Raw genomic sequence first — 23,578 nt, 5'->3', positions numbered from 1 at the left:
AATGTGACTACTGAATCAGATGTGAACCTCCAAAATGAAACAATTCATTTAATCTAATTGACAGAACAAAATGCCAAGTTCACAGTGTTCATCTCGGTAGACTGATGTAATTGCTGGCATTTGACTTGCATACCTCTTGAAATATTAAATTAGTTTATAAACGTGGCAGAAAAGAGCAGTCTATACTTGCCAAATAAAGTTTGGGTATTTTACAAGAGCTCAAACAATTAGCCATGTTAAGTGTACTTTTGGGGAGTTGTTTTTTTCGTTTTGTTACTAAAGCATGAATAAGTAGTCCTTCCCTCAGCTGTTTGTTCTGCTTTTAGACGAGGTTATGCAGCATAGAAGAATGAGGATATTTAGCTAGAGGAAGGTAACCATTTTTGCAAAACTGTGTTTATAGGAATATGGTGCAGTTTTGTCAGATGAATATTTTAATAACTTTAATTTTCCAGAGAACAATAAACCCAGAAAACTATAAAATTTTGTATTGTGAATCTTATTAGATGAAAACTCACAGGTTGACGCTGAATTTCACTTGGATCTAAACTGAGACAGCAATACTGTAGACATTTAGTAATGTTTAAAATTGGTGCCAGCAAAAACCTGACACCAATGTAGCTTACAAAAAGAACAATTACTAGACAAGTTCCCCTTGAAGTACATTCTTACATTCCCGATGACTAACTGTAATTTTGGAGTATTCTTTTTTTTTTTTTGACGGGTTAGGAATAGTTAATTCCCATCAAACTCAATTGTCCTATGTTCATCTAAAGTGAGGTGGTTCTTAAGCTTCTGATTTTTTTGGGAAGTTGAATTCTGGTAGTTTCCTCTGGTGACATCTTTGGTTTTGTTATTTTAAAATACGAATTAAATTTTACCGTTGTTTTCTTAATCTGTTTTGTAGTGTTACTTTCTAAGTTGTTATTAATTCAACAAGGTTGAAAATTAATGATTTCAAGGAAGATTATTTTTTTTATTTTGACATGTCTTTCTTATATTAAAGTCAAAGACCAGTTAAAACAACATAAAATTCAATAAAACTTGGAAATATAAGGCAGTTGATAAAACATGCAAAGTTATTAAAAATACATTAAATGTCTTTGGTGCATACTTCAGGAAAATTAGGAACTGTAAAACCATTTCTTTTTATGCTTTTCTTCCTCTTTGTAATACAGACCCTAAATAATTTGTAAATAAAAAACTCTATAACTACTGTAGAACACCATAATAATCTTAAGCCCAGGTGATACAGGGGAATGTATTTAAATGATAATTCACTTGCCTTCAATTAGAGAGAAAATGTCTTCATTTCTTCTGGATAAAACCTCTGTTTTTAGTATATGATGATACTGAACCAAGTGATCCAGTCAGGTTGCTGGGAAAAGCTTTGTTGGCTATACCAGTGCAACAAACAAACAAAACATCAATGGAATTTTTTTTATTTTATTGTGCTTTTGCTTTTCTTTAGTTATCTGTCTTTTATGACACAGGTGTGTACAGTAAAATTTGACTCCCACGGAAAGCTATATCTTTACATACATACATTTTCAGACATTTATTAGACCTGCTGCATTGACTGTCAGCTTAGCAAAGGCTTAACTTCCTGAAGTTATTTATTAAAAGAAGATGTTGTTTCTGAATATGTGCAAACTTCTGAAATAGCATTTATTCAAGCATTATTAGATTTCTATTTGAAATCTATTAGTACATATATATCTGTTTGATAGTGAGAAACTTCCACAACATGCGGGGAGCATTGCTAGTTCTAAAGACATTCCTACCCCCATTGTAATGTGATGTGTAATTTTCTTAGAATAAAAAGTACATTAGTAATATGCTGATTTGTCTTGTTTATATTAATTTTGAGTGCACGTACGCCTCAACAGACAGCCTTTACTTTGTCACTTTATTACATTATGTTTAATAAAAAGGTCTTCCCAAACACATTCACTCTACAGTGGTCTCTTACTACACAGTAGAGTCTTATGTTTTTTTAAATAGATTTACATGTTAGCACCACTTAGATTTTGTGCCTATCTGTAATTTAAAAAGCAAGAACTTATGCCTGTGAGTCGCCAAAGAAATCATGAAAATAGCTCCCAAAAATAGACTCCTTTATTTTTTCTATCTGAAAGGTGTAGGCTCTGGCATAAATATGCACAAACATTGAAAATCCTAAATGTTGTCTTGCCAGGAAGAATGGTAAGTCAAACTGAGTGAGGCAGAGAGATCATTAACCTTAGTGTGAGTAGATCAGGCATACCTCGTCTTTTATTTCTTTTCCTGAGGACCTCGTAGATGTTTCTGAATTTTTTGAGTATTGAAAATAAATAGGTTTAATGGCCTTTTATTTAAATCCACCATGAACTGTGTCTTAGTAGGCATAGCAAGACCTTTCCCTGTGTAGTATGAGTGGATTGTGATAACCAAGGGGAGCTGAGTGCTGAAGTTTCCCAACACATCCTCTGCCCTGAGCCCCAAGAGTGGTTCACCCCCGAACTCCAAGAACGAATCCCCATTTCAGCTGCATGGGCCAGCAAGTGAGCTGACACTTTCAGGAGGGGTGAGTGGGTGAGTGCAGGTTTTTTCCCAATGACTGTTAAAAAAAAAAAAAAAAAAAAAAACAAATTAACAAGAAAGTTTTTAGCATGGAGATGCATAAATATTTACTTGATTCATGGATGGTAATAATATTCTTAACAATTATGATGACTTGGCAGTCTTCATAATTTTCTGGACATCAGTCAGTTTCAGACCTATGACAGGGATGGCCCTAGCAGCACCATCCTCTACTTCCTGTCAAATCAATCTACCTCTCATGAGGTTACTGACCCCTGCTGGATTCTCACCTGTGAGTTGAAAACCTCAGTCCTTCTCAGCAGAAATTTGAAACTCTTGGTAGGTCTGTAATGCTTTCACTTCCGCAGATGTGTCTGCTGCAAAAGGAGGCAATGGCAGGTCTTTTTAGAATTGCTTTAGAAATGCAACGAATGCAACATCTTAATGATTATCCAATCTATTTCTTACCACCAAGTAAAATAAATGGAGCAATTGCATCATTTGGGCGTTCTCATGTTGTTCAGCCAGGGGGGATAAATTGTTGCTGGGAATTATTTGTCACAGTCAGCAAAGCAGGAAATCATTAAAACAAAAGTGAGTCTTCAGCTGAGAAGTGCTTTACTCTGCAGAAGGTGCAGTTGCAAACAAGTAGCAAGTACAGTGTTCTGCGTTTACCTATCATCAGGGTGCAGTTAGAGAAATTTGGGACAAATCAGTAGGCCTCTCTGGAAGGGTTTTATGTAATTTACAGGTGATGGATAAAGATGAGAGTGACCTGGATTGCCTGGATTCCATTGAGGAAAAAACTAAAGCCAAATGGAAGATGAAATTTCCAGGACTAAGGCTACAGGCTCTTTGTCTAGAATTAGACTTCTCTTCTGTGCGATATTACCAAGAGAGATACTGCCTCCCATTTTATTCCTATTTTAAAAAATGTAGTTGAAAAATGAGAGCAAATACAGAAAAGACTTCGAGACCTTAAATATCTTTAAATTTTTAATCTGTGGTAAATGAAGTTCAAGACATCTAATTACTCAGAAGACAGTTTGAGAGGTGTTTTACTAATAGTTCATAGAGACTGGCAGGAGGGCAGGCAGCTACTTGAAAGTGCTTAGCTTTGTCAGTGGTAAAATTACATAGGGATTTTGTAATAAAGCAGGTATGTCAGCGTAACTCTGATTTGTTTAATAAACTTGCTAATAAGCTTAAGCCACACTTAACTAGACAATGTCATATTTTACTTACCACTTAAATTTTGTGTTATTCTGTTTATTAATTTTATCCAGATTGCTCTCTTGGCAATACCGTTCATCTTGGTTGCACATCGAGTAAAATGGGGCTTGGGGAGACAGAGGTTTGGGGGGTTTATTTATTTTTTTTTTTTTTATAGGCAGAGTGCCATTTACTTTGCTATGGCGGTCAACTAATGTGACTTACATCCCTGGAAATCCTTGTGTGTGTATCTACGTCTGAGCTACTGACAAAGGATTTGTATTTACAAACTGGGGAAGAAAATACTCTTTTTCTTCATAACGAGTTTGATAATAAATTAGAGCACTGCATTTCTTGAAAATATGCGTTCATAACTGAAATGAATTGTACTCTTATAATGGATTCAGTTTCTTTTTGGAAGCTGGATAAGCTTTCAGGTGAGCCATGGCTGATTTGAAGGTATCCCATTTTTGTGTACTTTCACAATGGGAATACTTACCCCTAAGTCTAAGACTGCTTTTGTTCTGAATGACTAAAATACTGAATTTCTAAAAATTTAAGGGAACAAATTGGTTATGACAAGAAGACATGCAGAGATTAAATTGTAGGAAAAAGTGTTCCGGAAGTTTTTTCTCTTGCACCTTTCTCCTCACTAAGCAACCTAAAAAAATGGCAGAAAGTGGAAAAATCAGACTGAATGCTGTAAAAAATATAAGAAGCTTCATGAGAAAGTAGTCTCAAACACAGGCTTAAGAGTAAAAATTATGGTTATGTTTTAAAAGCTGCAAGTATATTAATGGATAGCAAACTATAGCTGAGATTTCAGCAGAAATATGACTTTTGGTAAGGGTGTTCTATTTCTATATTCCCTGATTCTATTACTTATTTTTTGATGAAGTTTCACTATTTTAAGATGAAAGTTATTTTTTCATATGGAAAGGCTTAAAACTTGCACAGCTAAGAAAATATGAAAAAATAATGAAAATTAATGAATTTTTTGATATACATAAACAAAAATTACTAGTCAAAACAAAATTGAAATTGTCATTTTTAATAGTCTGAAGACTCCTAAATTGTTTCCACAGGCCACTGGCAGACTGTGTTTTTTTTCTGAGTCATCTAAAACTGCCTGAGACAGCATAGCTGGGAATACATTTAGTATGAAAAATCTTACATTTCTGAGATGTGTTGAAGCCTCATTTGACAGTGAGATTTTTTGTCTTTGCTGTCTTCCAGAGGCTATTCAATAAACTACATTTCCATGCCTTTTAGGTTTGAACCTCTATCTTACCCAGTATCACTTTGATAAAGTGTCATCTGAGCAGCCACAATCAATATAAGCATGAAATCCTATTTTTACATGCTATTTACGTTTGACATACTTCTCTTTAATGTAGTCTTGTCTTTCTGTGTCAGACACTTAGGGTTTATTAAAAAAGAAATCTCCCAACGTTGCTGTTTTAAGTTTCTGTAAGTACTGGGGGTGAGCTCACTGCCTTCAGTACCCTGTTCAGAGGCGAGTGCCTGCCCCATAGCTACCCCTTCCTGTGCCCCAGTGCTCACTCTTCCCAGCCCAGGCCAGTCTTTGCCCACCCATATTTACTTTTTCCAAAATCTGGCATTTCAATGTGACTTCATATCCAACACTGGCTTCACGCGCTATTACTAGTAGTTACCTTAGTACCTTGCAAGATGTCCGCCTCTGAAGTCTGCCCTGTATTCCACCTTTCCATGGAACTCGTCTGTTTTTTGTGTAACTCTGCCCTGATGATCTGTACAACCACTCTGCAGCTTCTTGCATTATCTGTCACATCCAGCAGTTTTCTTATGTCCAGTAGCTTTTCACATCCTGTTTATTCAGCTTAATCTCAGGCCAAGGCCTGGTTGTCTGCCTTGCAGCCCTGACAGGATCCAACTGGCTGACAGGTCAGTTCTGACATCTCTCAACTGCCCACTGGAGCAGCTGCCTGGGCAGTGAATGGCTGGAGGAGCATCAGTCCCCACACTGTTGAAAAATTGAGCCAGACTGGTCCTACTGCTGCCACTCCTTTGCCACCTCCTTCCAGTGTCATCTTGGCATTCCAGTGGCCATTTGTGGGCTCAGCTGAGGCATCAGGACAGACAGCTGCACTGCACCATCATGCTTTGTGTCGGGTACGTCAGCCTGCAGAATCTTTCCTTGCTCATGTCTGTTGGGGTCCCTCCCCTGCCGTGTAGCCCTGGGAGAGGGGCCCTGAGGGCACAGACACGGGGTTTCCCTGTCCCTGCTCAGCCTCGTTCCCATTGGTTGGTTTGTGTTCCCTGCGCGGGCAGAAGGACCCTTGGTCCCGTGACTGGAACAGTTCCTCAGCAGAGCTCCGGCCATGCGGCTGGAGAAATAAACATCTCTGAAACAGCTATCAAGAATCTGTCTGTCCATATATATCTCCTTTCCACGGGACTCCTGGTTTGGTATATGCACGTTGCAGTATCCCCACTGCAACAAATGGTGGAGAATTGAGAGCAGAACGATCCCCGATCCCTAAGCGACTGATTTGTGTGAGTAAACCCTGGAAACTTTGGATTCCTCTTCTTGGTTTTGCTTTGCTATTCCGTATCTAAACTATGGAGGAACGGTGGGAAGACTCTTGGCTCTCAGAGCCGCATATGGACATTTATCTTAAAATGATTCTTGAACAACGATTTGTAAATTTTAGCTTGATTCAAGCTCAAAAAGAACTGAAACACTTCCTGGCATGGTTGTTTAAGAACTTTTTCTATGTTTCTTGGGATTTAATTCTTACCAAGGGCTTTTGGAAAACCATTGGACACAGTTAATACTGGAGTCAAAATATATGCCGATGGAAGAATATTTTCGTGAATATTATTTAGTTACCGAGAGTGTTGAGCAATGTCAGCTGTGTCCTGGCAAAGGGAAGCCTGGCGCAGGGACCGTGCGGCCCAGGCCACGTGCGCCGAGCGCTCTGCGAGCAGCAGCGAGGCAGTTCCCGTGTGCGGGCGGAGCCACGCGAGCCGCAGTGTCGGCGGCGGAGCGAGGAGCGGCGGGACCCGGCGGTGCCCGCACGGCCCCGTGCAGCGCGTGGTGGAGCGAGCCCCGGGAATGCCCGGCCGAGAGGGGCGGCACGCGGGTGGCGGCTGGCGGCGGTGGAACGGAGCCGTGCCCAGCCGAGACGCGCGCTGGAGCAGGGCGCGGGGGGGTCATCGCTCGGGGGCCCGGCCGAGACGTGGGTGCAGCCCCCGGCATTGGCAGCAAAGCTGCGACCAGAGGAGGCGACGCACGGAGAACTGAGCGGCACGGCCCGGCCCGGCCCGCGCAGCCCCGAACGCGACCCCGGGAAGAGCGCGCGGGCACCAGCAGCCCCGACAATTCCAACACGGGAGCGACCGAAGGAGAGAGCAAAGACGCAGCGAGACAGAAAACAGCAGCCACTCGGAAAAAGGAAAAGATCATAGTGACTAAGACCTTAGGGATAGTAAAATGGTATAATGTTAAGCAAAATTATGGTTTTATAACAAGGTGTGACAACCAGCAAGACATATTCGTGCATAGAACTGCTATTAAAAAGAATAACCCTGAAAAATGGATCCCAAGCTTGGGAGATGGAGAGGTGGTGGAATTTAATATTGTACTAGGGAGAAAAGGGTTACAAGCATTGCAGGTCACTGGGCCTGATGGTGTTCCTGTAAAAGGCAGTATATATGCTAAAAATCGTAGTCATGTTAGACAATATCTCCATTGTAAGCCCCCCCTACAGTCTCCCTTTCCTAATCCCACCTTTCCCTTTTACCCTATGTCCTGTTACCCCCAGTGTATTCCCAATCCGTTTTTTCATCCATGGTTTCCCTCACAAAACCATGCTTTTGCCAACTGTTTCCCCAGAAATCCCTTTCCAATGCCGAGTGGGGGATGAAAAGGGGGAGGGAAGAAGTTAAACCCTCTCCTGCCTCAGTTTCCCCACAAAGCATGCTCAGAGAGTTCTGTCTCCCTTCTGTCAGCCCTAAGATGTTCCACAGAATCTGGTTGGACATTTAAAGACTCAGGAAGGTGGCTTGTTTTGTTTTGAAACTGTTCTTGTTATGTTTATCCAGTTGTTTTCATTCTCCTTTTATTAAAATAAAACGGGTGAGGTGTTGGGGTCCCTCCCCTGCCGTGTAGCCCTGGGAGAGGGGCCCTGAGGGCACAGACACGGGGCTTCCCTGCCCCTGCTCAGCCTCGTTCCCATGGGTTGGTTTGTGTTCCCTGCGCGGGCAGAAGGACCCTTGGTCCCGTGACTGGAACAGTTCCTGGGCAGAGCTCCGGCCATGCGGCTGGAGAAATAAACATCTCTGAAACATCTAGCAAGAATGTGTCTGTCCATATATATTTCCTTTCCACGGGACTCCTGGTTTGGTTTATGCGTGTTGCAGTATCCCCACTGCAACACATGTCCCTGTCTCCTAAAGGGTTTCATAACAGAAGCTGAGACAGGGGTGCAGTCTGTAAGTAAAAGAAAATTATTTCTTCTGTGGTTGCTTACTGCCCATTATCCATCAGCATGCCAGCATTTGCCAACTATAGTACTAATGCCAGTAGTGCTGGCAGTGTTTTACCTCTCATAATTGTCTCTCTCCCACAAGAGAAAACATGGTCGGTCTGCAGGGCAGAAGGGTCTGTTGATCCCAACAGTTTTGTATCATCCCTTAGGAGGCAGTCAGTATGTCAACACCTTGCTTTTAAGGTTTTGGGTTCGGGTATTTTTAGGCATTTGGGGGTTATTTAAAACAGTTGTCAGGGATGATTTTCAAGGAGAAAGAGTGTGTACCTTAGTTGGTAGAGGGCTTATGTCTGTATTTCCCTAATCTAGATTTATTGTGGTTTGTATACTTCATACAGTAGCATCTTTATCTTGTTCCCTCTTAACTATTGTATGCCTTGCTCACTTGGAACATAACATCTGTTTTGGAAACCTACTGACACAGGTTATGACACCAAGCATTAATATAATTTCAGAAAGCAGCTATAATCTGTGAGAGTATTTGGAAGGCAGTGAGAGTGTTCATTAGGGGCCTCGAGAAGTGGATCTTCTCAGTGCTGAAGGGATAGAAAGGAGAGGGGGAAGGGATGAAGAAAAACACAGAAAGTAAAAGAAGAGCCCGTGGACAAGGGGTAAACAGAGACAGGGACAAAGACAATTGATCTCCAGTTGCTAATAATGGGCCATTAAAAAACTACTGATACTGCTTTGCAGAAGGCCAACCTTGGCTTTGTAACTGATAAGGGGGAACAATAGGAACATGAGGATTTGGGGATGTGGGAGGACCTGTGAACTACACAAAACTTACTAAGCAACACTTGGGGAGCATAATTGGAAGCGAGCATTTGAGGGGCCAATCTTAGCCAGTTCTAGTCCGTAAATTTACCTGACTAAGCACTGCAACTGATTGAGACAGTCTGTTATCTTTTTATTTTTCCTTACCTGTGTGTAATCTCACCCCTTTGTCCCTTGTGTGCAAGTGCTATAAGGACTAGGTTAGGCCCAGCTACTGAGGTTATGGGGCAAGCAACAGGAGTCAGACTAGGAGTGTAGGGGTAGGGCCCTGAGCAGCCTGTTCTAGCAGGACATACCCCTGCCCATGGTGGGGGTAGGAACTAGAGAATCTTTTAAGACCCCTTCTAACCATTCTGTGTTTTTACAGTTCTGTGGTCTGGGAAGGGGTGTCAGGTGGGTAGAGGGCCCTTGCTGGTGCCTGTAACATGAGTGGGAGTGTGTGCATCTGCCTGCTAGTGACTTGCTGCCATCGAGCAAGTAGAATGCCCACAAGGGGGATGGGCCCCACCCAGCCTGGCCTTGAATATTCCCAGGGGATGTGGTATCCACAGCTGCTTTGGGCAACCAGTGCCAGTGCCTCACCACCCTCACAGTAAAGAATTTCTTCCTAATATCCATGGTGTCCAAGAGCTATGGACACAGGCAGAGGGGTATTAGATGGACAGAAGGACATGCTGTGCTGATACTGAGGGATCCTTGAGTGCTCATGTGTTTGTGCATTTTGAGGGGGTGGGAGGTGGCATTGCTGTCAATAGTGAGCTTCAGTCCTGATCGGAAAAGAAGAGGTCTTGGCGGGCTGTACTGATGCTTGTGTGAGTCCTGAGAGTGCTGTGTGCTGCATACCTTAACTACTGGTTGAACCTTGTCAATAAGAAAGCAACTGCTACATCTGTGGACCTGGGACAGACACCTCCAGGTCTCCGGACACACTGGGCTGGGCTGCAGCATCAGGCAGGAGGAATCCCTAGTCTCAGAGATGCTGGAAGGGGGCAGGGATTTATAACATCCCTTAGCATAAATGGTGAAAGAGAGTTTCATAATAGATATTCAATACTAAGGTTTTCTTGGTGAGTCAGGAGTTATTGAGGTATGTGCATCTCAAAGTTGAGAAAACTCTGCTGGGAAAAATACCACTATCTCCCTTTTTTATTATCTGCTACTGACCATTAAGAGACAGAATAAACATGTATTTATTACAGTAACTTGACTCATGTGGCTACTTTTACAAAACCAGGGTGCTCTGGAATAGTTAAGTCAAAAATGCTTTGTTTGCCTTAAATCTAAGAGAAGTGAAGGAGATCATTTTATAAATTTGGGGATTTAAGCCTTAACAGAAGGTTCTTGGCCTCATTCTGTATCTGAGGCATTTCAATGTGGCTTTCATGACTTCACATTCCAAAGTGTAATTCATTCTCCAGTATTATTCATGATTCTGCAATGTCTTGGGAATTCTGCAATATTGTCATATCAAAATTAAACTTCTGACATTCTCATGGAGGGATTGCTGAAGTTCATCTGCCTCTGCCCTGAACCCTGTTCCTGCATTTAAATCCTAAGGAGACAGGAAATAGGCAGTTTTATTTGGGATGAAGATCATAAGAATTATCTTTTTTTGTTGTTGTTTTTTTTTAATAAACCAGCAGCTTGATTTGATGAATAATACTGGGTTTCAGAGCTTCATTTGTAACCCCCAACCTGCTATGTGACAGTAAGCATGTCACTTAACCAACGTGTCCTACTTTCACCATCTGTGAAGCACTTTGAAAAGTCATGGAAAACTGAATCATAGGGCTTTTCCATCTCTGTTAGGTCATCCAACTGTTCATCTGCCAGTAGAAGATTGTTTCCTACATCCACCAGTGTTTTTCCAGTGTGGATTCTGTCCTCTTAAGTGTGGTTGGGCTTCCACTAGCACCTTTGGGAGATGATTTTGCAGAGTTCTAGAAAGTTCTAGAAGTTCTTCTGACATTCACAAAAAGAGATTTTTGTTGTTGTTGTTAATTTAACTATGTTCTGTTACTTTTTTCCCCATTACTAGATAGTTTTTTACAGTTTCAAGACATATGCAATTCATGCAACACCTTAAAGGTCTAGATAAATTGCAAGTCTCTGTAAGGTATCTTATCTATAAAAAGAAGAAAAACAAAAGGTTTTGAGATGCAAGGTATGACCTTTTATAAGAATGTAAACTACTTGGTATTTCCTGAAATTATGTCTAAGGAAGTTTACAGACTGCTCCAGAGTTAGGACAGAAGAGGGATAGAATATGGAACTTAGCAGTGATGTTAAAATGAAAGTGTTGGAATAGGTATCAAGGATGGTTAAGCAGGAGAAGAAATAAATTAACAAATGCAATATAGTTGTTGAACATAACTAAATTACTTTGTACAGAGCTTTAACTTTTCAAAATGTGTGGAAATTATTTATGTCCTGCATAAGAGTAGTTAAACTGCTTTTAAAATAGCCATCTGGGAAACAACTGGTATGTAACGTGATTTTTTGTTGCACTGCCCTCGGAGGAAAATAATATTCAGTTAATTCAGTTGATGAGGTTAATAGAACATTTTGTAATACAACCTGCATCAAGCATGTGTCTTAAAATAGCGAGAAATCTGTCATGGGGGCATCTTTCGTAAAATACTGAGCTTTTAACAAAATCCACTTGTCCAGGATTTTCATTCCTCTATTTCAGCTGCCAGTGGAAATGCTTAAGTCCAGGAATAAAAACTGCATGTGTAGTCAGTTTCTTTAGAAAAGACATGGTTTTTTTTTCATCTCTGCTTCATTTTCATTGTCTTAAACTTATGTGTTCACATGTGTTGATAAGTTCTGATATAACTTCAGAGTCTAAGATAAGTCGGGAATTTAAAGCCTTGCAAAGTTTATTTGTAGTAAAACAATATGGGTAATTGAAATATTTCTGCAAATAAAACCACCCTACTGCATACTTTGCTGCTAAAAAATCCCTTTTGCCTTCAGCAGTAGTATATACAGTTAGATTAGGTATAAGGTAGTGTTTTGGAAAGGTCAGTATAAATGTAGTGTTTACATACATACCAAAAATCTCCATATAACAAACTGGTTTTCTTCCTTTAAAAAGAAAAGAATAGTTAGAATGTTTATGAGGAAGGTGAACCTTAGAAAGATTTCATGAAGTCTGATCATAAGAAGAATAAACTTATCTTTCATTACAGGACATAAAACCAGATGAAGTTACCAGACTTGCTCTTAGGACAGAAGTTAATTTTGAAACTGTCTGCAGAAAGGTAAGACTTGCTGGATCTTGTTGTCCTTCCCCTGCTTCTCTGAGTGAGAAAAGATGCGTATGTGAGTGCAAGTACATGGATTTCGCACAGTGTGTTCTGTTTGTTGTGTTGTGTCTTCATTATAGATCTTCCTTTTCTGAGGAAGTTTATCGACTCGGACATACCTACAGAAAAATGAGTATGTGTCTAGTACAAGTGACTTGTCATCATTGGTCTGGTGGGCTAGTCCCTAGTAACTGGAGCAGAATACCAGGAAGCATAGCAGTGATTTCTTAGTATTTATAAATAGATTTGTTTTGTTTATATAGTATATATACATGATTCAATTAGTGTAAATATTCTAAGTAAGGTTTCAACAACAGTTGGAAAAAGACTCCCAATACTTTTAAATGGCGAGAGACTTTTCCACATGTAAACAAAGCACGACAAACGTTAGCTTGAAATAAAGGTGGAATTCTAACACCCCTGTGGCTCATTTGTTTCAGTGTAATGTTTCTCTTGAAGCCTGCTGATGGTACAGTATCAAATATTAACTGTCTAACTAGTGATGTCTGTAAGAGATTAAGTGAAGACATAGAAGTGGAGAGACGCTTGTTGCAATAAGCAGCTGAGGTGGAGAGCAGTACCATTCCAAATGATATGCTGCATTAGTGATGCCAGAAAGCAATTCTGAATTTAAAAATGTCAATACATGAAGTTTTATGGTTTTTTTCGCTTTGTCCTAAATTCTTATGGGTGGCCCACTGAGGAAGGCTGAAACCTGAAATGTTTATAGTACCTGGGGTAAGTTTTAATGTAGAATTGGATCATTTACTTGTGTAATGGCATCATTAATTTGTAATATAACTCTGCTGTTGCATATTGCAGTCATGTGTGATGTAGTTCAGTTATTAGCATAGTGTGCAGCAAGTTTTTCAATATTTCATGTCAGCAAAATCAAGTTAATAGGAAAATATCATAGGAATTTGGTATTTCTGGATCAGTGTTTGGGTAGAAGCATCTTAACTGTTTTTCCTTCTCTTAATGATAGAAGAGAGTAAGGAAAAGGTCACAGATAAACTGACATGAAGCTAAAAAGCATTCTTCTTCTAAATTTATTTGACCAGGATTTTCCAATGTGAAGATGAGGTAGTCGGAAACTGGTTACTGTAATGTTAGAAATGGTGCAGGCATGAAGATTTTGAATGAGCGAGCACATGTGGAGAGGGATTTAATTTTTGAAGAGTGATTATAAATTGAAACAGTGTCGTTTAGTCACTTAACCATAGTAGACTCTTCTGCCAAGATTTCAAATGCACCATGCTGATTCTATGAAGTGTAGGAGCACCAAAATTAAATAATTGATGTTATTTTTTTACAGGAATTTATAGGTTTACAGTTGGAATTCTATTTACTAAGAGGGCAATTTCATTGATAAGAATGCTGAAGGAGTATAATTGATCTTCCTGGTTTATTTCACCACATTGTTTTTTATATATTCACAGTAACGACTGTGAATGTAATCTCATATTTACTTAAAGTCTTAAAATACTCTTTAATTTAGCTTTAGTTCTTGAAAATGTATAATGTGAGCATCTTCATGGAATTTTTGGGCGTTTTGATCTTTGTTGTTTCTATTACTTTTTGCTGCTGGTCCCATTTTTCAGAGGAATGGAATTCTGTTAATCTCACACTTTGTAGTGGATGGAACTTACATTTCAAATCAAGCTGATGGATGAATGCTGATGTTTTTTTAAACCCATAGAAGGTTTTAACCTCCTTACTGCAGAAGAAGAATATGTACAATTAATTATAACAGTATGCTGACAAGTGGTGGCTGTGCCATCATAACTTCATTGGTTGCTTTTGGTTGGCCATAGCATTTCCCCAACTAAAGAAGGCATCGGTTCTGTGGTTAAGCAGGAGTTAATTTTCCAGTATTTTATTTCTTATTTTCCCACAGTTAGTTATTAAACATACAATAAAAAATATATTTGATTTTCTATCCCTAGCAATATTCTGTAGTCTCATGAAATACAGACCACACTGTTTACCTTTTCATTAACTTGAGTTTCAAAATATTTGAAGGAAAACATCCTGTGGCTGTTTTTGTTTTCAGAATAGGTTTGTTTTCATTGACAAAAGGCAATCTGCTTTTAATTCACTGTGGAATGCTGAATATTAGTTTTGCATAGTGGTCATGTAGTCAAGATACTTGTTTAATTGCTTCTGCTCACTGAGATTTTATGTTTCATTATTGTTTCCCCAACATTTTTCAGAATAAGTGAAGCATACTTTTCTATTTAAAAAGAGTTTGCATATATTTCAGTTAAGTACAATAAAGTTGTGCTAAGTGGCAATTTACTGTGAGTTCCTATGATTTAGCTGTAAATATCTCTGTATTGATAATAAGCACATCAGATTTATGTAGTTGCAGGGGGAGTTGGCAAGAGTCACCAGCCCCGTGATGCAAGACTTTTCATAAAAGCATTACAAGAAGCAGCAGGTGAACAGTTCTTCATGCACATCTGCTGAAATGTTTTTAATCCATATGAATATTGCTGCACCTGCCACCATTGTTACCAACAGGTGATAAACTGTATTGTAAAACTTGTAGTAAATGTTACCATGCAACTTTGACCAGGGTTTATATTGTTGATTGTATTTACAGCTGTTGAAAAACAGAAGCTGTATTTTCTAGGTTTTCTTCAAGTCCTTGTGAACTTTCTATACCAAGCTGTGCATTGTCTGCCACAAATATATTTGACAGACATTAGTAAAAGTAGAAAAACATGTCATAGAGCTCATATTTTAAACTCATATTTTCAGCTGTGATGGCATTTTGAACTGTTGCTCACAGCATATATTCCTAACTGTTACGGGAGGCTTGGTTCATCAGTGTTGTGCTCCACTGAACTGAAGTTATAAATTGGAACCTAACCCTAATATAATGCTATTCATTACAAGCAGAAAACTGACTTGAGAACTGACAAAGTCTTAACTGTTATCTTCAACTTGTTGCTAACATAGCTTTAAGGTAATTCAGATAGGTGAAGATAGGCAGGATAGGTAAGTTAATATGTTTTGATGTTTTCCCAGTATTAGAAAATTTTGTGTATAATCTGGTCTGTTTCCTCTGGAAAAGGGGATGTTGGTCCACCTGCAAACACCTTCATAAGCACAGTGAGTTTTCTTGCCTTTGCTAACAGATATTGACTAACGTATTGTAGCATCTCATTTAGCTTTTTTCCAGTAAGTCTTTGGTGTATAGCACATGAGAAAAAAGTGCATGTGTTTTAAACCCTTGAGAACAACAGAATTCCAGCATAATGGAACTCTGCTACAAGCAGCGATATGTCATCTTGCCTTAAGTCAAAATACTTCTAATTTTTTCTAACAAATAAAGTCTATGTGTTTCAAAATTCAGTGACTGTCTGATTTGGGGGAGCAGGGTTGAAACAGAAATTAACTGTTGTATTTTACTTTGAGTGAAGAATAGAGTACCAATAGACATTATTATCAGAGATTGAATTGAGCACATGGTTCTGACTTGCAGAAATACCAACAAGCATTCACAGATGATAAATACTACCTATATTTTTTGCTTTCAGATGCAATTCTCACATAACCTTAGGAGCATAGTGCTCCCTTCTTTTACACTGATCTTTAGTCTGGTCCTTGAGAACAGTGCTACCTTTTCCTGTTAAGTGTTGTATTTCCAGCCATTGCTCAATCCTGTTGTGTTTGAATCATACAGATGCTTTTCTGCAAAGAGGATTCTGCACAGCAAATTTTGAGTATATTATGATCCTCAGAGTTTTTTGGGGCCATGCCACATCCCTCTGAAAAGCTTGCCACAGTTTCTAAGTGTGTTGAGAAATTTTTTGTAGGCCAGAAATGTAAGTCATTAGTAGCCCTTAGAAGCATTTCACTCCCTCCCCCCCAGTTTAAGGTCTGGCAAGCTTATTTTGGATTGCTTCGTGTACAGGAACCAACTTTGTCTTGTTTCGAATTTAAAAGGAATTCAAAGACTTTATAAATAGGATCTCAGGCGGCTCATGCACAGCCATAGGGGGACATGTCAGGATTTGACTGAGCAACTGGATACACAGTATGAGTTTCATCATTTAAAATCTAAGCTGCCTGATGAGGGCAACTCGGCTTAACATGATTTTGGAGGGTTTATGTTAGTGCTATGTTGCTTCTGGTTCAGATATTTTTAACAGATGCCCAAAGACTGATACATTATAGTTAGAAGTTCTGGGGTGAGTGAATTTAGTGTCTATGGGACTTTACCTATATGACTTAAATGAACTTGGGATAGGGGAACCAACCAAAATACTAACAGTAATATGAAAGGGTGATTTATCAAACAAGGCTTTGTCTGATGCACATGTGAGAAGACCCTGTTTCCCGGACTTCTTGAATTCACTGGATCTCTGCTGTGGGACTAAGGAAGTCGTTGTGCAAAAAGGACATGAGAAAAAGGTAGAAAGGTGTTTCTGCCCAGGACAGACAGGAAGGACGAAGTTACAGGGCTAAATATGTATTGGCTTTATTTCTTTCAAAAGCGTGTTTCAATCACATTATCAAAATAGCATTTCTCAGATTCATGTCCTTTTTAAATTATGCAGGTGATGGCCTTAGAGTCATCTATGAATTCTCAGCCTCTCTCTCATCAGTATGCAAGAAAGGAGCAAGGGTGGAGAAGTCACAATACTAGTTTTGGTTTTATTCTTCTTTTTAGATTTATATTGAAAATGTTTTTCACACCAACAATATGTGAAAGGCAAATTATGAAAGGCTGCTAGCTTTCAGGCTTTAATTAACAGTGAGTAATTAATTGGAGCAGCAGTTTTCCCAGAGTAACTCACTAGATGGATACAAGGCAGTGTCTTGCTGAAGGAATACACAAGACATTGTTCTACTGAATACACTTATTTATTGGGGAAATTTTAAACTTAATACTCCTAGTACTTTCAAACTGTGTGGTAGGAAAAGAAAGATGTAATTTCTGAATCAAGTAGAATTTTTGAGAAAGCACATCTGCATCTACAGAGGAACAGTCATATCTGTATTTCCTAATTTTGAGAAATATAAAGGTTTCTCTTTCATCTGACAATCCTAAATCTATGCTTGTGATCTTTGCATTCCTTTATTTTGAAAATGTTTTTCCTAGTGGAAAACACCTAAAAAAACCCCTCTGTATGCACTGTAGATTTAATCTGAGGAAATGCACTAAATCATAAAAAGGGCCCCTTAAAGGGGTCTTTTGCATTTTAATTGAAGACTTGCTGTTAGCTTCAAAGGCTTTGGATCAGACACAAAATAGTTGCTGTCTTTCGTTTGGGGTTTGGAGGATTTTTCCACAACCTCCTCCCTTCTCCTCCCCCCACCCCTCCTGAAGAATTAGACTCACAACACAAACATACTAATTAGGATAGATGTTATTACTGATGTAAAACTTCTGTTTCTGTTATTAGTGCCTTTAATAGTAGATTATTATGTACATGGATTTTTAACATTGCTTATGGAAATATTTTGTTTGCAATACATAAACCATAAGGATAGGACTACTGTATGAATCAATTTTCTTTGTGATACTGATGTGATAGTCCATAAACTTTGTATAATATGCTTATCATTAATACTTTGCAATTTTGTGGTTTGATTTTGCCTGTGTAGGGGCAAATGGCTGGTGTTTTTGAGGAATCCAAGAAAAACTTCATTCTCCTTTTTATATGAATTCTGGTTGTTACACTCTGATGATTTAATTGCCTATCTGGATTTCATGAACAGTCTCCATCTCACTCCCGTCCCCCTTCTCTATAAGTATTAATTATTGGTAACATGTTATCTTACTTCCTTTTGCTCCAGAAGGAATGGATTGCCTTACTAGGTGCATGGATGTTTCTATTCTCCAACAATGTGTTTATGCTGAAAATAATATATTCAATTTATTTTGCCACATGTTAAAATGTTACCTTCCCTTCTTATTTCAGTATGAAACAATAGATACTCATTTGCATATTAGATGCTAGATAGACTTTTCTCTCTGTAAGAGGTGCATCTGTCACTATGTTATATTTTTTGGAAATGAATTGCATTAATTTAATACTACAATTTCCTGCATCACAGACTAAAATAACTGTCTTGGTGCTGGGTATCAGTATTACAGAGCTGAATTTGTTTTGTCCTGAGTATTTTGACTCCATTTGAATGAAAGTTACACTAAATGTATGAAGCCACTGTTTCCTGAGAATTTTCCATGTCAAACACCAGATGTTAGTATTAAGCAGGAGTGTCTGTGGTCTTCCTAAGACTACTGATGAAGTGAAGAATTTTGCATTCATTGATATCACATTGCGTTCACTGAATATCACATTCAGGTGTAAATACTTTCTCTGTGTGACTGATTGTTTTCTTTTCCTGAAAGTTCCTCATCTTCCAAATTTGATTCCAAATTTCTCAGCTGTTTAGCATGGCTTTTATATACATCAGGCTATATTTTAGAACTTAGAATCCATTACTATGGCTGCAGCTAAAGTTTAATGTCTGTCTATCTGCTAGCCCAGCCAGTATCAGTCCCTCCCCAAGCTTCCAGTGGGAGAGTACAGGGTTGTAGTAGGTTCTGTCCATGTCACTCCCACTTTTGGTTATCCACTCCTTCCCTCCACCACAGTCTTCTTTCCTTACTGTCTCTGGAACAATTTGTATATCTCTTCAGTTGCCCGTTCGTATTCAAACTAGGCTGACATACATTCTCCACTGTAGTGCCACTGTTTGAGAGCAAGGAGGTAGACTAGACCAAGGTTAGCATCATCTTCAACATCAGAGTAGCAATTGCAATGAGCTCAGTTTAACTGCAGCTTTGATTTTGTTAACTCTGGAAAGGGTCTTCTTTTAAGTTCGGTATCGAAATAAACTGCTAGTAACTTTGGCAGTACTTCACAGAGATACTGTTTATCTCTGACACAAAAGGACTGTCTCCTTTCAAATTTTAAATTGCTAGTCCAAGAATCTTTCTACCACTCATTTGCATTCCTGTGAGGCTGTCTTTCTTCAATTTTGTTGCCTGGCTGAACTGTTTGAGTTTGCTAAAGTACAAGGGCTAGACAAGGCTCAGATTCAGAAGTGGTATGATTGCCTTTGATTTGAATACACTCTTTCACTTATTTGATGTGCCAGACCAGAATGTGGGCAAGCATATTATTGTTAGTAAAGCTCAGAGGAAGTTGATTCACATTTTTGTGAGTGATATTTGGCTTGGATCCCCAGGTAATTCAAATACAATGAATATGCTTGTGAGGGTATAATGGATGAAAAGCTGGGTGGGAAGAGCAGTACTTTTAGAGTCAGATATACCTGTGGTGGTGATGTTGTGATGCATGGTGCTGCACATGCACATGGTGGTACTCCTTCAGTCCCAGAAAGCTTTATGTCACACCACTCACAAAAGACAAGCAACTCACAACTTTCATTTCTATTTTAAATGAGTATTTGAGTGATGCGTGATCAGTATCTCACTGGATACGAGCTGTCATGGGAATAATAGAGGAAAATATTAGAAGTAGTCTTGTTTCTATGCTTTCCTTGAAGAAAATACAAGAAAAGTGGCATAACAAGAGGTTCTCAAGGTATCGTGGTTGATTTGGCAACTTTTTGGTTTGGTTTGGTTTGGTTTGGTTTTGTTGTTTTGTTGGGTTTTTTTAAATAAAGAAAGGCCAGGTTACTGATGTCCACAATCTCCTTCTCCAGAATATTTTCCAGACTCTCATACAATGCCTATGAGGCAGAATATCAATGCCTGGATGAGTATATGGTATAAAAATGAGACACGTAGGTATTTGTAGTATATTTGGGGCCAGGAAAAGCTGGAAATGAAGGATGACCTGCAGCATAATCAAATTTGCACTGGGCTCTCAGCACTGAAAATTCTGAAGGACATAAAGGAATATTTAAAAGCATAGGGAAGGTTATATGTGTGGAGGAACATCAGATTAACATTGACATGACATACAGGGAGCATGGGGCTACTTTTCAGGATGTCTCTCATAGCCCAAGGATAGAACAGCTTGATCCAATAAGTAATGAAGGTAAATCAGACTGTCTACAGTGACGATTGACACCTCCAATACTAAGCCACGGGGAAAGAGTGTAACTTATGAATGCTTCCATATTAACCCTTGCACCAAAAACAATAATGGAGGGACACTAGAATTCCTGACATGTGTCATCATCACAGATAATACAGATACCCTCCTTCCACCAGGTCTTCAAGATACTTAATGCAATTTACCATCTTTACAGGGATAATGGTGTGGGATGTACATGCATGAGAGTGGTACTTTTCTGTGAAGCACTGTAGTTTAACAGCTCAAAGGTATTACTGGAAAAGAAAAGCTCTCTGAAGTGTTTTGAGTGGAAGTTCCAACTGTCACAAAACTTGGATAACAATAATGTACTACAGGCCCCATTGAGAATGGTAATGGTGAACAGAAAATGTTCAATGAGACTAGAGAAGCTACACATTTAGGACAGATAATAGGAGTCAGTGTTTTCAGTTATTCTTAATTCTTTTGGATACTAAAGACAGAATCGTTATATTTTATGTATACATAGGGAAAGTAATCCATTTGTAAAGTTGATCCACATGAAGGGGTAGGGAGATGGATGTGCTCAACCAAATGACAAAGCAAAATGTTTCCTCTGTCTTGTCATCTGTCTGTAAATCCTCTGAGAATTGATACTCATTGAGCAATTTCAACCAAGGTTCCCATAGCTGGTTTTAAGAGCATTAACTTCCAGTAGGAAGGCTTTTGTGTGTGTGTGTATGTGAGAAATAAAGATCAGTGTACCCTGGAGGGAAAAATGGTCATAGTTTATTACCTCTTAATCTTGTTTTGAGAAGCACAATATAGTTGGCACTCTATGATAGTGCCCTCCTATCTAGGAGAAAAGTGCAGGGAGAGAGAACATAAGGTAGAATTTATATGAATTTAAACATTCTTCTGGTTGCTTGCTTAGAGAACTTTAAATGTTAAGATGTCTTTAATGTTACATAAACAAATGTGATTACTTATGTTAAAGACTAACAGTTCCTTGTGCATTATTAACTGGAAAAGCTCTTTCTGTGTATTTGCTTTGTAGTGTGACTCAGAATTGCATTGCAAAATCAGAAAAAAAATCTGACATTCCTGATATTTCTAAAAATGAAAAACAGCTGCTGCTGTCTTATTCTCCTTTTATTTTTACAAATGAAACTCGATCAGTTTTTCATTATATATCATGTAAAAATAAAGTACAATATCATTCTGATTTCTTCCCATCTCTCCTGTCCAGGTAAGTTTTTAGAGTGCCCAACTCAATAATAAGAAATGGATATTTATAAAAATGGAAAAAAAAAAAAAAAGTTACAGGATTAAGTGGGCTCTTTCAGCTCATTATGAAGCCCATCAGTCTGTTGTTAAGACTGGAAAACTAGAAGAAAAGTGCTAGAGCTACCATTGCTTGAACTTTGAAGAACTTAACTGTAAAACGAGAAAAATTAGACGTTCCTGAATTATTGGAATTCTGTTTGAAAAAAACTCTCATCTATTGGGACACCAGAGAATATAGCTGCTACAACCATCCACGTAAAAAGGTTATAGCTTGGTAAAATGACAGCATAAGTTTGCAGCACATTGCATCTCTCTGGCAGTATTGGTAGGTAAGACAAAGTATGGGAAACTGGAGATAAGTGATGACTTAGTGGAAATAGAACAACATCAAATTTCAAGTGGTGATGATCTAGTTTTTCTTGGGTTTGGAAGTCAAATAACTGCCAGATGATTGGAGTGGTTCAGTGGTTACACGTTAGGAAAACTCTGCATGCCGGAGTTAAGTAATAATAATGTAATACCCTAAAAGATGCCCGAGAGCCTCTAAGCATAAAGGTTCTATGTGCCATATAGTGAAATACATGGTATAAAATCTGAACACCCAGGATTTCCATCTCTTTTACATCCATTCTCTGCTCATGTGCTCTAGTAATACCAGGGCTTACATATATATCTGATGTGTGCTTATCATTAGAGTAGGTCTTGAATGCATTGAGTCAATAGACTTAATAACGGAAAATCTACATTTTGGTGCCAAAGAACTGGCATGTTTATCTCTGATGTTTTAATAGTTTTTCAGTGAACTGAATTTGTATTTCCATTGTCTTTTTCAGAAAAAGTCTGAAAGACATATATATATGTTAAAAAAAAAATCTGTTTTCAATCATGCACACAAATGGCAATGTGGTATGCCAAGAAATGCTGTCTTGTTTTGAGTAGTATATTATAACACAGCCTAACCCTCATTAGTGCGTGCAGTGCTTGTGAAGTCTTTTAAGTCATCTGTGCCTCCAAACCTCTGGCTCTCATATTTAGTTCCTTCAGCAGTGTTTTGAACAGAAATATGTCTCTCCTGAGAGTTCTGTTTGAAGACATTAACCTGACAGTATTTTACTTATATATAGGTGTGTTCCTTGGTGATAATGCTTGTAAATGTAAAGGTCTGAGCAAGACATGGTTTGTCCACAGGGATAATTTTTTTTCCTTTATATCATAAGTTATCTGAAATATACCTGATTAAATTGGTGCTTGTTTTTCAAACGTTAGCTAGTTTTGAAGCATTACATCTGTTTTAAATTTGAGGAACTCAACTACGTCTACTTTCTCTGCTATAAACTTAAGTTAATATGTGCTTATACTTACCATGCAGTATCAGGCTGCATCTGACAAGTTATAGTTGGAGGTTTAAGCATCTGTTTTAAAGTGAAATATTTTAAGGATTTTTCAAGATTACATCCCTGGTAGTTGGGTACAGAGTTTTGTAGCATATTGATGTCATAGGGAGAATGGTGGATTTCTTTGGTTCATCCAAGACAGAATGTTTTAAACTTTTTGGCCTATTATAATAGTTTTAATAATACAGAGCTCATCCCTGTATCACACCAATTTAGTTGCTACCATGAGCTCCACTCAATCGTTGGACAAGCCCATGATGCACAGCTGAATCATGGGAGTTCAGATGCATTCAGGTTAACGTGAAGTCAGAGAACTGTTTACTGCTTGTTTACAGCACTGCCTGAGTGTTGTTGGTCTCCTTTGTGTTTCTGCTCTCCTTTCTATAACAAATAGGTATAAATAATCAATTTTTAATTTTTTTCTAAGAAATGGTTCTTTGAGATTTCATTTTGGTATTACCCAGCTTAAATCTCTA

General features: G+C 38.6%; 1 protein-coding gene and 1 long non-coding RNA gene across 3 annotated transcripts in view; one reads left to right on the top strand and one right to left on the bottom strand.

Moving 5' to 3' along the window:
• SRFBP1 (serum response factor binding protein 1) overlaps positions 1-23,578 on the top strand; it is a 71,145-nt gene that overhangs the window by 33,456 nt on the left and 14,111 nt on the right. For both annotated transcript variants that reach the window (XM_042013245.1, XM_042013244.1), the window contains one exon: positions 12,278-12,349. In XM_042013245.1, the coding sequence (XP_041869179.1) occupies positions 12,278-12,349 (72 nt within the window). The remainder of the gene's footprint in view (positions 1-12,277; positions 12,350-23,578) is intronic.
• Positions 1,738-5,946, bottom strand: LOC121657480. Its single transcript, XR_006013644.1, has 3 exons — positions 5,451-5,946; positions 2,853-2,939; positions 1,738-2,599 (listed from the first exon to the last, which is right to left on the bottom strand). It is a non-coding gene; the product is annotated as an uncharacterized LOC121657480 (long non-coding RNA).

The sequence above is a fragment of the Corvus kubaryi genome, unplaced genomic scaffold (genome assembly GCF_017639235.1).
Source record: "Corvus kubaryi isolate FWS band 111438036 unplaced genomic scaffold, C.kubaryi_AGA036_p1.0 split1-37296, whole genome shotgun sequence".
Classification (NCBI taxonomy): Eukaryota; Metazoa; Chordata; class Aves; order Passeriformes; family Corvidae; genus Corvus; species Corvus kubaryi.
Note: the sequence above shows the minus strand (reverse complement) of the source record. Positions and strands in the feature narration are given on the sequence as shown.